Consider the following 17,686-nt stretch of genomic DNA (forward strand, 5'->3'; position numbering starts at 1 on the left):
GACAGTTCTAAAGGAACTAGAGTATCAAATGAGAATTAGCAAATTTATTTCATTTCAGATTCTGGCTGTTCCCCATAGCAGGTCCAAAAAAAGGAATCAGGTGATTACCAAAGTTAAGGACCAAAACGGTAAGACTGACTCCCTACTATTGCATAATTCTGATTCTTAAGCATAACAGCTGTGAAAACTTGAAAATAGTTCCTATGTATAGCACCATGTAGCTAGTCTCTTCCTCTCCCATAGCCTTCTTTAAAGAATCATTTATAGGATGAGCAGTCAGTGATGGAGATGTGAATGCCCAAATGGGAGATATTTTGAGGAAATTATTGCTTAAACGTTACAACCAACTCAACAACACTTGTTTAAATACGTCAGAAACAAGAGCTTTCAGTAAGCAAGTGGACTGTTAAATGATAAATGCAATTCAAGAATGACAGAAAAATTGCAGAGAAAGTGAAATAATTATTTGCATCCCACTTCACTGCAAAGGAATAGGAAAGATACCCATGATTGAGCAGATGTTATCAGTCGAACAGATGTAAAGCTCTAGGGCTCATCAACAAATTAAGTATTATATCACCATATCTAGACAGTAGCTATTAAAGATTAAAGAACTAACATGTGAAATTGTTGGTCAAATGGAACTACTTATTTTAAGCATTTATATTGCACCATCAAGGCCAGGTACGTACAACACAAACCAACCAATATAAAAACATATAGAATCAAGTCATCAAAACAAGCAGAGGCTGCTAAAATAATAAGCTAGGACACTTAAAATGCCTAGGTAAGCAGAGAAAACCAAAATGATGCCTATGTCAGCACCTGCCTTGCTTATAAAGGGGAGGATTCTGCATAAGTAAAGCAGCACCATGTTTTGAAACCCTCAAAACTGACAGATGGATATACTGGGAGTACAGTAGTCATTAATGACCTGCAGCAGAAGTAAAGCCAGTAAAAATATATACTTTCTCGGGGGGGGGGGGGGAGTTGGAGAAAAAAGAAATTTGCTCTAGTTTGTGACATGAGCAGAATTTGTAAAATACTTAAGTACTTAGCAGCCTTCTGTGGTTCTGAGATCACCAGCTAGTCAAATAAAACCCTTTAGCATTTCTGGCAGCTCTTCATGTTCTCACAACAGAAGAATGTAATCAGAACTCTTGGTTCTCTGTAACTGGCAAGAGCAGAAACTGAAAAATATATTTGTTTCTCCATATTCGAGTATCAAACTTTAGTACGACATACAAAAGATTTAATATTCTGAGACAACCTAACTTGAAATTGATGGAAAAACTAGTAAGGGCTTTTAAAATTCTATCTAAAAGAAAAACCAAGAGACGTGCATCCGTGTCACCATCCCCAATTTTTATACCATTAATCTTACAGGATGCATGAACAATGATTGACCAACTACCGCATTTTTCTGTGTATAAGACTAGGTTCCCCCCCCCCAAAAAAATAATGTCAAAAACTAGGGGGGTGTCTTATACACGGATATATCTACCCCTTTTCTTAAATCTGAGTCCCCCCAAATAGGGGGGCATCTTATAGACAGAAAAATACGGTAATTTATAACTGCAAATCCTGCTCAAAAGACTGTATCAACTAGTTATCCACAAAACTTCAAAAATAGGAGTGTCGACATCATCATCAGAAGAAGAAGAAGAAGGAGGAGGAGGAGGAGTTTGGATTTGATATCCCGCCTTTCACTCCCTTTAAGGAGTCTCAAAGCGGCTAACATTCTCCTTTCCCTTCCTCCCCCACAACAAACACTCTGTGAGGTGAGTGAGGCTGAGAGACTTCAGAGAAGTGTGACTGGCCCAAGGTCACCCAGCAGCTGCATGTGGAGGAGCGGAGACGCGAACCCGGTTCCCCAGATTACGAGACTAACGCTCTTAACCACTACACTACACTGGCTCTCCTAATGTTAATGGCATTAACCATTAATGGCAAGAGCAGTAGCAGAACTAATGGCTGCATCTAAGCACTTTTACCTCCTAAGCCTCTTGATGACATTGCCTAAAAGCTGACAGTGGTGATCTGGTATTTGTGCCCCTCTGTAGCATACCCATGTTTCCCCAAATTTAGATATTCTGAACTTTTATTGCCCATCCAACAATGACCCACATTCTATATAAAGTAGGGAAATAGTTCTACACAGGAACAACACTTTTCTTTTTCATAATATTTTTGTATTTTTTTCCAACTTTCTACAAACATTCCAAAACTGTAAACTAATCACTATGCAGATTGTTCATGACATATTAGCTTCTCAAATCCAGACTCCCTATGCACTTACGGAATTACCTATATCACAATTTTTTTATTCCATTCACACTGCCTCCTTTAGCTTAGAATATAAAACTATTGTACAGTTGTGCCTCAGAGGTCGAACAGAATCCGTTCCAGTAGCCCTTTCGACTTCCAAAACATTCGAAAACCAAAGCACAGCTTCTGATTGAAGCTCCTGCAGCCAAACGGAAGCCGCGGAAGCCCTGTCGGACGTTCAGCTTCCAAAGGAACATTTGAAAACCAGAACACTCACTTCCGGTTTTCGATCGTTTGGGAGCCGGAACATTCTGACTCCCAAGGCATTCAGGAGCTGAGGTACAACTGTATTAACGAGTGGGGCCTGCAATAAAATATTGAAGTGTAGAGTATTTCTGTTTACTGTTCCAGACCTATAAGATACTCCATTTAGCTGAAATCTGAATAGTTTTATATTTTGCATGAAGACTGGGTGGATAGCTCAGTTTTAGTGCTGATAAATAATTACAACAGAATAAAATGCATCTATTTTCTCAGTACTAATAGTTTGAAAATACAGGCCCTCTAACTAGAGGCAATTGACATTTCTTTGTTCATATGGCAAAGGGCTTACAAAGTGACTCAGTTCAGATGCAACACCAAATAATGTCTTGTCATTACATGAATGAGTGCTGTTAAACTCCCCAATTTCCCTGTGCCCTCCTTATCTTCCCAGTTTCACATTTGCTACTACACCTGAACAACAACACTAGTTTGCACAATCCAATGATTGCCTACTTACAGAATTGGAAACGATATCTGAACTGTGGTTGCCATTTCTGAGTTAAGATGTACTGTGGTTTGAATCATATAATTGTAGGGTTGGAAGACACCCTGAGCGTCACCTAATCCAACTCCTAGTCCAACGCAGGAAACTCAACTGAAGAATCCATGACAAATGGCTGTCCAACCTCTGCTTAAAAACCTCCAAGGAAGGACAGCCCACAACCTCCCAAGGGAGTCTGTTCCACTGTCAAACAGCTCTTACTGCCAGGACGTTTTTCTGTATGTTTAGTCAAAATCTCCTTTCTTGTAACTCAAAGCTATTGGTTTGGGTCCTATAATCCAGAGCAGGAGAAAAACAAGCTTGCTCCATCATTCATGTGACAGCTCTTTAGATACCTGAAAATGGCTCTTATCTCCCCTCAGTCTCCTCTTTTCCAGGCTTAACATACCAAGCTCTCTCAACCATTCCTCATAAGGCTTGGTTTCCAGGCCATTGCTTCATCATCTTGGTTACCCTCCTCTGCTCACATTTTTTTGTTTTAAGTCTTAACCAAGTCAGTCACTTTACAACACTTTTTCTGCTTAGCAAAAAATACGTTATTTTTCCACATGAAAACTGAAAATTTATCAATCATAGAAAATTAGCAACCATCCTTTGTGTTGTGCTAATTTCTGAGTTCTTTTATGCAGGATTATTTCAAGCAAAGGCATACCCACCTAGTGGTGCCATTTCTGCCTTATGCCTTTACTCTGCCTAAAAAGAGAGAGATTTCTAAACCAGGCTATAATATCCTGAGAACTTTTGTTATGTGTAGCCTATAAATATCTAAAATGAAAGAATAAATAAATCCTTGCACTTTCTATAATTAATTCTTCTTCCTTTAGCTTAGAAGACTGCATTTCTTACCAAACACTTACCAGTGATGCTTATCTACATTTACAATGTCTTCCTCTAGGAAGGCAGCATGAACAATTTCTGAACAGAAAGCACCAATGTTTATTCACAATTTATTGGACTATTTCAGTTTAAGATACACTGGCTTGGAACTTGGGTCTGAAGTCAGTCAGTTGAACTTAGCTCCCACTGAAACCAGTAAGCCTTCACAAACAGTAAAATTCAATGCATGTCTACTCAAAAGTAATTTCCACACAGTTCAGTGAAATTTGATTCCAGGTAAGTGCATATATGAATGTAGTCTTTCATTACAAACTTTTCACGGTTATTTCAATGGGTCCTAAGTGCAACTGACTTACCCAGAATCCAATTCATTATCTCACCAAAATCAGAAACATATATTTTTAAAGTTCTATGCAATTCAAAAGAGCAATATGTGGACATGCCCTCAACTATAGTTAAAGCTAACCATTTTGCTACTAAGGATGAAATTCTATTGACATGCACCCAAATATTTTTCTTTAACATAGAGATGTTGTTTTGCCACCACAGCATAGTCTACATTCCACAAAGGCCAATACTACTGGGTTGCATAACAATACAGGCAGCCTTGAAAGCACTAATTAAGCCACGCAGTTCAAACTACCGTATTTTTCGCTCTATAACACGCACTCGACCATAACACGCACATAGTTTTTAGAGGAGGAAAATCCATAGGCATGCCACCCATAGGCATTCCCTCCATAACACGCACAGACATTTCCCCTTACTTTTTAGGAGGAAAAAAGTGAGTGTTATGGTGCAAAAAATACGGTAATTCTTTTTGCTATGACTGCTGCAACAGCAGATCACCTGAATCATTTTCACAGACCATGCACTGTAAAATCATGCATATTCCAAATTAATAAACATGAGAAGTATGGTAATTTCAAATTAATTACAAAAGTGAAATTTTCAGAACAATTCCTCAATAGATTAGAGTCTGGCTATTCAATGCCTTATAACAAACAGAATAGGAACCTCTGGGCGCTTGGAAATTCAGGCAGCACTGGTAGTGCAGAAGCCACATTACAACTCTAATCTGCTCCATTTGCAGCTTTGCCATTCTCCACAGGGTGCATGCTACAGAAGGAAAGACGGATAAAGAGGGCCAGGTGCAAGTTAAGCTGATTTCCTGTTTTCCAGTTCAAATGCCATAAGAAAGACCAATGCAGATTGCATAAAGACCTTCTTTCCCAAGTAACTGGATATTGAAAAACAATCTTCTAGGCAACTGAAAAATCAGAATATGAAAATATAATACCTTACTAAAATGCTTATACAGTATTGAATATGGTGAAACTGAAGTATCATATGCATCAAATGCACAATTTTTAAGAAAGATCAGTACCATCGCTATACTATCAGTTGACTGGGGAAATCAGTTATGTAAGCACTCGTAGAAATTATGTTCTGCTTCATGGTATTCTACATCACTAATAACATGCTTTTCCTTGGAGAGTTTCTCTGGTCACAGCCTGTCATATTTGTGATGGTGGAAGAAGCTGGAGGATGGCATCAGCACATGGGTAGGCTCAAAGGGACTAGCATCCTCATTTTTGCTCAGTACACTCACCATTGCTATGTAGCACCATCCTCTGGTGAGTATGATAGAAGACTGCAAACCTTGAAGTTGCAGAAGTGGCCTGGGAACATTCTGGAGAAGGTTTGACTGTCAAGCAGCAGAGCCAAACCGACAAGCTTCTGAAGCAGAAAAGGGTTGAAGGTGGGTTTGCCTAGACTGTTTCAAGCACTACAATTTTTGGATTAGCTACTAATACTAGCTCAAAACTGGCTCCCCACCAATGTAACCTAGTGCCCCTAATAAAACCTTGAGGGTTAGAACAGATGTCAGCATTGAAATGAAAGGGGTTAAACACTGAAAGTAAAAAGCTCATAACCAAATGTCTCAGCATAGCATCTGCCAACTTTTGACATGGGACATAGAATCACAGAATTGTAGAGTTGGAATACCTCGATGTATATAACTGTATGCATCAACAACAACTTTTTAGTCTGACAAGTTATTAAATTCCCAAACTGGTATCTTATTTACATAATCAGCTTTGTTCTTTCTCTCCAGCCCTATAAACACATTTATCCAGCACTAAAACCTGTTTCATAAATTATACAGCAAACACTTTCACATCAGCACTTCAGAATTACACCCACATAACAATATGGATACAATTCTGAAAACTTCTTGTGTTGGAATGAACATGCTATCAAAATGTTTCACCACTCACAAAGCACACAAGTATATTTCTGGGTGGTCAAGAAAGAGGCTAGTCTGGTGTAAATATGGAAAATAAATTAGTAATGTGTTTTCCAATAGTCTAGTGCAAACTGAATTAAATGTCCCTCATCTTTATTAACAGAGTTAGGGTGGGGGCTCCGTTAGACTTCTATGCTAAGGGGTGGACAGTTGCGTGCCCCTCAACGGAGAGGTTTAAAGCATCCACAGGCCTGCGCAGGCAGCCAAGAGAGGAACAAGCTACAATGGTTCTGGATGATATAGCTTGTTCCTCCTTCAGCAGTATGAGAGCCAGAGCGAGATGGCGGTTTCACCTGGCAGCATATTGTGAGTGGAACTGCTGCCGCTCCTCAGTCCCTCTACCACCAGCATCTGGCTGCACCTTGTTTCTTCCTTGGTGCACTGGGTGCTGGAGGCAGAGGGACTCAGGAGCGGCAGCAGTTTCACTCACAATATACTGCCAGGTGAAGCTGCCATTGCAGTCTGGCCCTCATACCAGTCCTAGATGATGTATCCATGCATCGTCAAGTCCTACACACATGCAGGCTGGCCCAAGATGATTTTAACTTGCATACTTAAAATGATGACAAATCCATATTTACAGCAGACATGCAAGTGAATCACAGTGTGCAGCTACAGAATAGATTACAACCTCAACTGTTTTGAGAAACCCCCCTTAATATGAACTAAAAAACCTAAAAAATGAATTTAAGGATTTGCTTTCATTTGCTGAAAATCAATTATGACCACACCAACACTCATGTCAAAATTATGCAGATTATGAATAAACAAGATCCACATTACTAGAATGAATTTTAAACAGGAAATTCATGGGTCCACTTTGTCCATGTTGCAGAACACTGTACACCCAAACAAAGCACCCTCCGTTTTTGTTGATCAACCATTTAACTTGTAAAGATAATGCAGGCACACCATTCTACCCCTCTGCTTGTGCCAACATCGCACACACCAATCAACAATAAGTAACCAGGTAAACAATATGGATTATGTGTTATGTACAGAAGATACTTCTATTGCATGTGTGCATGTACATGCACTTTAGACACACAACAATTATGAGTTTCACTTGATTTATTAGACTCAGGAATTAAACCACCCAGGAACTATAAAAGAAGCATCTCAGGATTATACATATTATTTGCAAAAGCATCCACCGACTATTAGGCTGATTCTACTTTCTGCTAGGCAAACAGCACCTTGATCTCTTATGCCAGCCAGCTCTGCTAATGGGGGGGGGGGGGGCAGCCACAAATGTAAGCTTTGCTATGCAAGCTTTTCATGGTTCTGTTACACGAAATGCTGGAACCTGGGATCACCCAATGAAAATTATCAGTAGTTTCAGGGAGGTTAGACAAAAGAAAGTGCTTCTTCACACAACAACACATAATTAACTTATGGAATTCACGACCATAACATATGATGTCATTAACTTAGGCCTATCAATGGCTATTAGCTGTGAAAATTAAGTGCAACATCCATGTTTAGATAGTATGTCACTGAATTTCAGTTGTTGGGGTAGAGGGAGTATCGGGATGAGAGGGTGGTATTGCCTTCACACCCTGCCTGTGGGCTTTCTGGAAGCAGCTGGCTTGTTACTGTTGGAAACAAGCTGCAGGACCATTGCCTTACCACCATTTAGAACTTTACCTTCTGAGAGTCATCTGCATTTATAAGAAATTGTCCTGCACGCTCATGCAGACATAGGGTTTGTTGCCACGCTTTCAAATGCAAGCCTATTATTATGATTCAAAGGCCTCAGAACTATGGACCACATATTAAATTGCCTGTTATGCTGGTCAATAGTTTAGCTTTTATAATACTATGGCAATGTAACATGCAGATTAGCACAGGAAAACTTGAAAATGAACACACAAATCCAAAGTCCTTCTGAGAACAAAAACAGAGAATCTTGCAGCATCTTAAATGGCAAAAGCTTTCATGAAGTCAGTTCACTTCTGTTCTGTCAGCTGATATGCTTTAAATGGTTTTGAATTATATTCTGTGTGCATTTTGCAAGCTGCTTTATAAAGAATTGTCTTGAAAAGTGAACTGCAAATCTGCTAAATAAAAATAAATAAGTCTGATGAACTAGCTGATGAAAGCTTTTGCCATAATAAATCTGCTCGTCTTTACATAGCTACCTCCCTGGAAATCTCTAAGAACAAGACACTTTCGCCCCAAAGATGTTACAAGGCATTCAAACTAGTTGCTGTCCAACATCAAAGGCTCCCTAAAAGCCTGCATCCATGGGCTAAACTGCTTAGTTTATATAAACATGCAAAAACTGTCTCCTATTTCCAGCTTTTGGGGCTTACTCTTGACCCCTTAGGATTGCCAGATAGCAATGCTACAGAAGCCACACTTATCCTTTTGTCTCCCCCCAGCTCATTTTCTTTAGCTAATGTTTTTTTCTGGGCCAGATTCCCTAGAACTTGTCTCCTTTCCCTTTTCTAGCATACAGCTTCCCAGAACCCCTCCTTGTCTGAATGTCTTCTTTGTACTCCTCTCCCAACCCCAAAAATGATTAATTCTCCTTCACCTACAACTTTTCCTCAGATTCTTATTTTTCAGTCCCTTGTGCCTTCTCTGTCCCTTCCTTCAGTTACTTTGCCTCTGTCCCATCCACATATTTTCTTCCATTCATCCCAAGACCCCCCCTACTCAAGCCTCAGTTATCATCACAAAAACAGCATAGTCCCCTAGTGCTTGTGTGAAGTTTTAATTCCAAAAAAACTGACAATTTCCCCTTCCTTCACAGAAGCAGAGCTGCAAATACTCTTAACACAATTATTCCCTAAGCAGTTGGAATGTTCACACCAGCTCAGCCAATCAGCACCAGAATCTTCACCATCAGTGTCATGATTGCAATTAAAACTTCCTTTTCAACACTTGACAAAGGTGACTTTCATCATCATTACAAGATGGATCTAGTAAATGTGTACCCTCCAAGCTTTTCCCTCCAGTTGCTAAAATTGAGCTTCTTCATTTATGATCCATTTTGCACTGACTATACACCGCTGGATTTTTCAAAGGAGGCATTTCCTGAATGCCTGCTGGTGAGAAGTAAAATGAATCAACAGGATGTTATCTAAGGAAGAGAACTAATTGCTTGGGAATTACTATGAGTTATGCAGTAGCTTGACAGTCAGCTGGAAACCTGAAGACATCAGATCCATGAAGTGATTTTCATTCCCACCTCTAAAGGTCAATTCCTACTAACACAAGTATGGTTTCTAGCCCTGAGATGCAAATGCAGTGATCATGTGAAGTTTGCAATTATATGCCGACTCAGCACATGAAAAATAATAGATATTTCAAACAATCCCCACATGTCCCAGTGCTACTGTAGCTTGATTGTCCATGTATATAGAGTTATGCTGCCTGTGTCACATCCCTCTTTTAAATTTCAGGAGGCAGAATTAACCCTAGGGTTGGATGTTGCAGATATAGGTTCATTTCCTTATTCAGCCAGTAATGTTCACTGGGTGGCCTAGAGCAAATCACTATCTTTCAGCTTTATCTATCTCATATGGTTGTTCACAGGTTAACACAATATAAAAACATACTATGTCCTGAGTCCTTGAAGGTAGACTTATTTCCTGTGGAATAAACAAGTCAAGCACAATGACTGAGAAGCCTCACCTTGGAAGCTGCATTACAATCTAGTCTCCTCCCACCACCACACACTGCTTTTCAAAACAGAGGTAGGTGCCTAGCTGGCCTTTGAAACTGAAAGGTAGAACTCTCTTCCAATTTTTATTCAGGTCTCACTGTTCAAGGCAGGCAGAATAGAGTATTGCTTTTTGCATTTTCCTTCACCCAATTGAAATTAAGTTATTCAGACCTGAAAATACATTGCAGTGCTCTGACTGTATACAAAATTTATTCTATTGTCGTAGTGTTCAGTGGAATTTTTATTAAACTAACTTATGAACAAATAGTATGAGGAATGGGACAATTACATGTAGTCTCACATTACATTAGTTAAATACGTGGATGTAAGGAAATATGAATGTGGGCACATTCAGAAAGCAGGAAGGAACTTGAGTCTGTATGTTAACAACTTTTGCAAAGAGTTTGATGAATATCCTATTTGCTGCATCATTGGCAAGAGCAGAAAAAGATAGCATCATAGCATCTCAGCATTTATGTGAAAGCCCACAAGATCTTTGTCTTTTTTTTTTAACACTCTGATCAAATAACAGAAAAGGAACCAATAAACTGAATTAATATACAAACTAATTTGAAGAGAGTATTTGTCCCCTTTTCCACAACCCCAATTTAAATGCTATCCTAACCCCACTAACATGAGAGCAAGCGCCACTGAATTTACAGTGTGAGCAGAAATGCTTAGGACTGCACTGTTAGTTAATCTACCTCTTCTCAGAGGCACTTTGGAACTGCAGAATTCAACTAAGCAGCCTTCACGCAATCTATACTGTAATGATCACATAGTTAAAGCAAAGTTTTTAAAAATGAGGTTCAGACATACTGGTGCTGTCTCCACTATTGCATCAACAGATAAAGCAACCATCAGAAAATTATTGCCTTCTCAACTTTCTCCTGAAAAAAGGCTGAAAACAGCAGAGGCTGCACTAGTTTCACTCTGAATAATTTTCATTGCACTCCTCTGCACCTTTACTTCAGAACATGCCCCACTTAGCCCAGTGGGATTTCTCTCGAGTAAGAATATCTAAGATTAGGCTGCTACATGTACACGTTTGTTTTTCATTTACATGGGGAAAGAGGGTTCAAAAGGATCTTCTTGGGCTAGAAAAATAATAATGCAGGTCACCTTGCATCTGGATCGATCTATACATTTTAATAATGGTTCCCAAATCCAGAACACAACACTTTTTCAAGATGCTCCCTTGCACCAAAATCAACTGAAGTCCAAATAAACACACACAACTGTCAACTCCTAGTTTTGTCCCTCGGTTTGTTTGCTTGTTTTAACCATTAATTCCCTTACCCAGGAGTGGGGTGTCCCCGAGACTGTAAAACTGCAGAACCCAGCTTTACTCCACAGGCAATGCTACTAAAATCAATGTAGCAGATCACCGGCGAAGCTGAACATCAGACAGACGGACATCCACTCCCACCCCTTTCCCAGCCAAGGCAGCATCCAGAGAAAAGCTCCCTTGCAGGAACAGCCGGGCAAGCGGAAGCTTGCAGACCGGAGCCTATTGTGAAGGGGATGCAAGAGTCTCCTGCTGTGCAAAGAGGCGACCTTGTGGCTGCTGCAATTTAAACAGCAGGGGGAAAGAGGAGAAGCGAACGAAACTATTCCCTCTCACCCCCGGTCCCCACCAATGCGTTACTTTTTGGCAGCCTCGCTGCACTCCGGCTCCGGCTCCTCCATGGCTCGGGCGGCGATGGCGGCGGCGGCGGAGGTAGCCTCTCTCATGCGTGCACCAAGGCGTGCATAGCTGCGGCGGCGGGAGGCCTTCTGCAGGCGAGAAAAGTGGGGCGCGGAGCCGGGTCGGCTGCACCGGCGGAGGCAGCAGGAGGGCGTCACTGGCGACCCGGCTGCAGGGAGACTCGGCCGCGCAGAGCCAGCCGTGCGGCCGCCATCTTGAAAAGAGGCTCCGAGAGGAGCGAAGCCGGGAGCCTCGGTAGTACGGAGAGCGTCTAGGGACAAAGCCCGCCACAGGCGCTCTCGTTCGCTCCTGTGGTCAGAGAATGGAATGGAGCCGGGCGCCGCCACCCGGAAGGAGGAGGAGGAGAGCAGAACGTCCCACCCGCCGCCGAGTCAGAAGCGAGTAGCACAGCTCCGGGAGAGAAAAGGGGAGGCCGCCGGGCAGGGGGTGAAGGGAGCGGCAGGGAAGACGGAGGCAGGCCGAGCCGGGTGTCCGCGGTGGGAGGAAAGCGACTTCGTTCCGCCCGGGATCCTGCCTCCCTCGCAGGTCCAATGATTCAACCTCGCCGTGCGTAATCTTTGCAAAATGATGGCTGTTACAGCATCAGCGCCTCGTGCGCTTGGCCGCATACCTCCCGCCGGAGAGAAAGCTCTCCGCGTTATCTCACTGATAAAAGCAGGGCAATTTAGCGCTAAAAGTGAGATTACCAGTAACCGGGCGGGGGGGGGGGAATGAGGGGACGGGACGGGACACACCTGTGGCGCTGATCTGTATTGGCACAGGCTGCTAACTGGGTTCTCTTGCTCTTCCCTCGCGATTCTGGCATTTAAAGTAGCTGAAATAGGAGCGGGGAACTTGTGGCTCTGCAGATGTTGTAGGAATAAAAATTCTTACCATCTCTGACTATGGGTTATGCAGGCGCCAAGGCTGATGAGGGCTGGAGTCCCAAAAGTTCCCCAAGCCTGACCTAAAACATCGATCTGTTTTTTCCATATATGAAACCTTGTATTCTAACATGAACATAAGAAGAGACCAAAGGCCCATCTGGCAGAGAATCCTATTTGTTTATATTCATATACTGCCACCCTCTCATAAAATATCAGAGCAGTGTGCAGCAAAATAAAAATATTAAAAGCAGTACAAAACAATTAAAATGACTGACTTTTGTTCCTGCAGTTGCCAGCTAGAGGCATATGGGAAACCAGAAGCATCGGGTGCTCTTCCCACTTAGGATTCCTGTCAACTGGCATTGGTAGAGGCAGTACACAACTATCATGACTGGTAGCCTTATCCTCCATGAATTTGGCTAAGCCCTTTCTAAAACCGTCAAAGTTGGCAGCTATCGTAGCATTTTGTGGGAGTAAATTCCACAAATTTTAACAAGGACCTATGTAAAGACGTACTTCCTGCAAGCAGTCCTGACTACCTCTAGGTACCCATGGCCAGAAAAGGCACTGGTTTCCTTGAAGAAATAGTTGTCAAACAAATTTAAAGAGCCTGCTGGATCAGGCCAATGATGCACCGAGTCTATCATCCTGTTCTCACAGTGGCCAACCAAAATATTCATTCTTTAAATTTATATCCCACCCTTCCTACCAAAGGAGCCCAGGATAGCTACTTGGCTCTGGGAAGCCTAAAGCTGAGTAAGCACAACAGCGCTCTCATTTCATTTCACTTTTAATTTGTATACCAGCTTTCTATATTACTATACACAAGGCTGTTTACAAGCTGAAGAAACAACCACTTATGCTCCCCGTCGACTGCCTCCAACTGCAGATGGAACATGCAAACAAGCAATGTGCTTTTATACTGGTATTTACATCTTTGGGTTTTCTATAATACATAGGAACTGGTTTATCACTTAACACTTAACACTTAACAGTGGTGTGTGAATCAGTCTCAGATATGAGATGCAGAGCAAAAAAGTCTAACATCCCTCAGGCTATTTGTTCCATCATGTTTCCCAAGTTTTATCTTTATAAAGTTTTAATCTCTTTTCGCTCAAAAACAGGCTAACTTTTCTCTTAACCAGCATACCAAAAAATGGGGGGGGGGGGGAGAGAGACCAAGGATGAGATTGTTTATCAACACTGCGTTTTTAAAAATCTGATAACCGCAGGAAGGCCAGAAAAAATGTTAATTCACTCCCCCCCCCAAAAAAAAAGCTGACAGCCATCACACTATATTCATTCATTCATTAACCCAATGATTATTACTTTTGGTTTATAATAGGCTACTGAGGCAGGGACTGGGATCTTAAATATTTGTTACAGAACGGGAATTTTAACCTAGGCTTTATAGATCCACATCCCATCTACCATTTCAGATTAGCATCTCTTAAGACATAATGATAAGCATAAGTGCAGGCAGGGTCTGAGAAAAAGCAACTGTGGGCATGCAGTACCCACAACAAGGAAACAGCAGGGAAAGAAGCACCAGCTGTAATTACTGAGCTGAGTGAAGGGAAGTAGACCAGCAACTCTCCCTTGCTGGAGTGACAATAACAAGATTCAAAAATTGTATATCAGTCTTCTCCAGCCTGGTGCCCTCCCAAATGTTTGGGACTACCATTTCCATTATCCCTGACCACCAGACATACTGGCTACGGCTGATGGGAGTTGGGAATCCAAAACATCTGGAGGATATTAGTTTAAGAAAGGCGTAAGAAGGGACATGATGAAAGAAGAAGTTGTGGTCATACCAAAACATCCTCCAACTGGAAAGACTTCTTTTAGGAGAGAGAGGATGGGTGAAGGAAAAGAGGAAACCCCACCTATCAAACCGCAGGGGAAATGGTCTGTGTCTAGAGGGATGCTGCAAACCCATCTCCTGTTGAGCTGAGTTGGGGAATGGCTTTTGGGAAAGGAGGAAGATTCAGATGCCCATTGCCATGAAAGGCAAGCAGCTTTCAAACCTCTACACAGGGCTCACCTGACAGTACATATGAGTTATATCAGGCAGGCATGCTAGCTGAAAAAACTGTACCACCCATCAGCACATCTGCTGTCATGCTTCCTATCTGTCACCATTTGGCTCGTGCAGTGGGGTGTGACATGTTACTCTCTCAGAAAGAACAGTACTTAGTGTAGATGAGTGAGCCAGCAGTTAACTGGAAGGCTGTGTACAATGCAACTGTATGCCAGTATAAATTCCCTCGTGAAAAAAACTTCTTGTTAAAGTTTTGTCATAGCAATCCAGCATATAAATCCCTTTGTGAAAAATAAGAAGTTTGTGAGCACCATAGAATCATTACTGCCTTGATATATGAAACTATAGCTGCCATTTAAAAAAAAAAAATATTTCAAGGAGTCTAGGTGAACTATATGGCACCTACCTTTCTTATTTTCACAAAAGCCCAATGGGAGAGCTTGGATTGAAGGAATGTGGCTGGCCTAAGATTACTCAGTATGAGTGACGATTCAACTCCAGTACTTTATGGACTATGCCCGACATTCCAGCCCCTATTAACCACATTGGCTTTCAAATTAGAATCATCATTCCATCTCTTTAGCAAGTTCCTTGGCGGCTGGATCCTTAGATAGCCAAAATGGCACCATCCAGGCCAAAGAGGGAATGCTTGAAGGAACCTCAGGGTTTGCTTTAGTATAAAAACAACTTTAAAAAAGAACCTCAGGGCAGACCCCAAAACAGCCTAATGAGGAAATGAGGAGTGACCATATTCAGTGGCAATGCAACGCTGACAGCAGGGGGGAGAAAATGAAAACATAGGGAAGTGGTGAGTGGAATAGAATATAGGTACTGGCAGAAAGCATGGCTGGCAGGCTGGAACCCTGAGCAGGAATACCACACTGCAACGTTTTACAGGAGATGGTCAGGAGACACATGAGGCCACCAACTTGCTGAAGCTAAAACTAGCCTGGTCGGTGACCACCTGGGACCCACATCTATGCTACCTTGGGTTCCACAATGGAAGGGGAGGATATAGATGTAATAAAAGAAATGTTTGTTGCAGGTTCCAACTTTATGTATATTTATTCTCTTAAGTCTTTCCCTAATTCAGGGGTTTTTGATATAGCACATTCGTTTCTGAAGCCTATTATTATCAGGCCTGCAGAGTTTTAACAGCTAGGCAAAAAAACTTGACAGGGAGGAAGGTATTTCTGTCTCAGCACTGTCAGCTCACAATCTCTATGTCAGATCCTAGTTGACTTTGGTGCCATTAAGTCATTGCTATTCTTGGAGTATTTAAGTCATGGTATCATAAGGTCAGAAACATGCTTAGGATTCTTCCCTTCTTGCTTCTGCCAGCTAATGCATTCGTCTCCACTTCCTGTCTTGAAATGTTATTATCTATTATAGTGTATCTTGTCTTCTTATATAATGGCTATTAGTTGTGTACATTTTGCTGACAGGTAAGGTCATGTGACATTATCAGGCCCCAGACACACTCAAGACATTATGTCATAAATGCCAAAACATGTTACCAACGTCAGTGTCTATCCACCACATCACTACATTTTTCCTTTTAATAATAATTACACAATAATAAGCTGCTGTTTGCAGCATGTGTACAATCCTGTAAAGTAGCTAAGGCTGAGAGATGGTAACTGGTTGTGGATCACCTGGTGTGGCTTATGGCTGAGCAGGTGTGTGAACATGGGTTTCCCCACACCCAGGTCCATCATTTCACCATACTGTCTCTCAGCATAGGGCACAACACATAGGATTAAGCTCAACTCAAAAGCAATTGCCAATTTACACAATACAAACTGAAGCTGGTCGAGGTTTTGGCTATCCTTGCTTTTAAAGTATACTGAACTGACATGCTTGAATTGGTGTGTTCCTATTTTCACAGCATGAATGTTGCCAGCAAACATGCATCTTACATTCACACATCATCTAGTATCTATGCGACTTCCCAAAATGAAAGACCTGAGCCAGCTGTGCTTTTAAGTAATAGATAAATTACTACACAGTTGTACCTTGGTTTTCGAACAGCTTAGTTCTCAAAACGTTTTGGCTCCCAAACACTGCAAACCTGGAAGTGACTGTTCCGGTTTGCGAACTATTTTTGGAAGTCAAATGTCCGATGGGGCTTCCATGGCTTCCGATTGGCTGCAGGAGCTTCCTGCAGCCAATCAGAAGCCACACTTTTGTTTCCAAACGTTTTGAAAGTCGAACGGACTTCTGGAACAGATTCCGTTTGACTTCCAAGGTACGACTGCACTAGCTCTGAACAGCCTTACCTGCTGGTGGCAGGAATCAGCAGTTTATGGTGGTGGGCAGAATCTGCTGGGGACTGCCATTTTAATTAACCACAGTACCCCCAATGTAACATAGCTTCAGAGTATTGTGGGTAATTAAAATGATAGCAGCTCACAGATCTATTAATCCACTGAAGGAGGCAGGGTAAGACTAGCATTAGGTGGTGGGTTCTTATTGGAGGGTTTTAAACAGATGTTAGATGACCATCTGTCAGGGATTACTTAGTCATGATTCCTGCATTGCAAGGGGTTGGAATAGATGAGCCTTGGGGTCCCTTCCAACTCTCCAATTCTAAGCTTCTCTAGTCATTTTGTCAACATGTCAGAAAGGCTGGCAAATTTCTGCACGGCAGGGATGCTCTTAAAAGTTTAGGAGCAAGGGCAGCTTTTTTTTTTTTTTTGCTTTTTTTTTTAAGGCTGGTACAAACAGTTCTTGCTGAAAACTGTAAAGTATGCTAAGACAGGAAAAGACTTCACCAGAACAGTCTATCATACATTGGAAGCCATTGGCTTGATGAATTACTAAATAACACATTGTTTACAGGAACTGGGGATCTTATAATTATTTGTTTTTCCATCTTTCCTCTCAGAAGCTCATGGTGGCACTTATTTCATCTGTACAACAACTCTGTGAAGTGAGTTAGGTTGTGAAATAATGGCTGGCCCATGGCCACCCAGTAAACTTCATGGCTGAAAGTTGATTTGACTTTTGGTAGGTCTGTCTGTCCATCTTTCTTTAACAGTTTCCATTTCTAGACTGACGCACTAACTACTACACACACCATTGATTTCTTATTAATTCAGCTGTGTAAAACAGTAATAGGGAAGCCTGTGCTTAACACATAATTCAATTTAGCTG

General features: G+C 41.6%; 1 protein-coding gene across 11 annotated transcripts in view; it reads right to left on the reverse strand.

The window, feature by feature from the left end:
* MAP3K4 (mitogen-activated protein kinase kinase kinase 4) overlaps nt 1–17,686 on the reverse strand; it is a 70,243-nt gene that overhangs the window by 41,578 nt on the left and 10,979 nt on the right. For 4 of the 11 annotated variants that reach the window (XM_083434027.1, XM_083434025.1, XM_083434026.1 and 1 more), the window contains exon 1: nt 11,564–13,522. The exons of 4 other annotated variants lie outside the window; for them this stretch is intronic. In XM_083434027.1, coding sequence (XP_083290153.1) covers nt 11,564–11,649 — 86 coding nt within the window. In that variant the 5' untranslated portion in view covers nt 11,650–13,522. Of the gene's footprint in view, nt 1–11,552; nt 13,523–17,686 lie in introns of those variants that run through there. 3 more of the 11 variants (XM_083434024.1, XM_083434031.1, XM_083434029.1) reach the window with 1 other exon arrangement.

Source organism: Podarcis tiliguerta (genome assembly GCF_965153285.1).
Source record: "Podarcis tiliguerta genome assembly, chromosome: 3".
Lineage (NCBI taxonomy): Eukaryota > Metazoa > Chordata > Lepidosauria > Squamata > Lacertidae > Podarcis > Podarcis tiliguerta.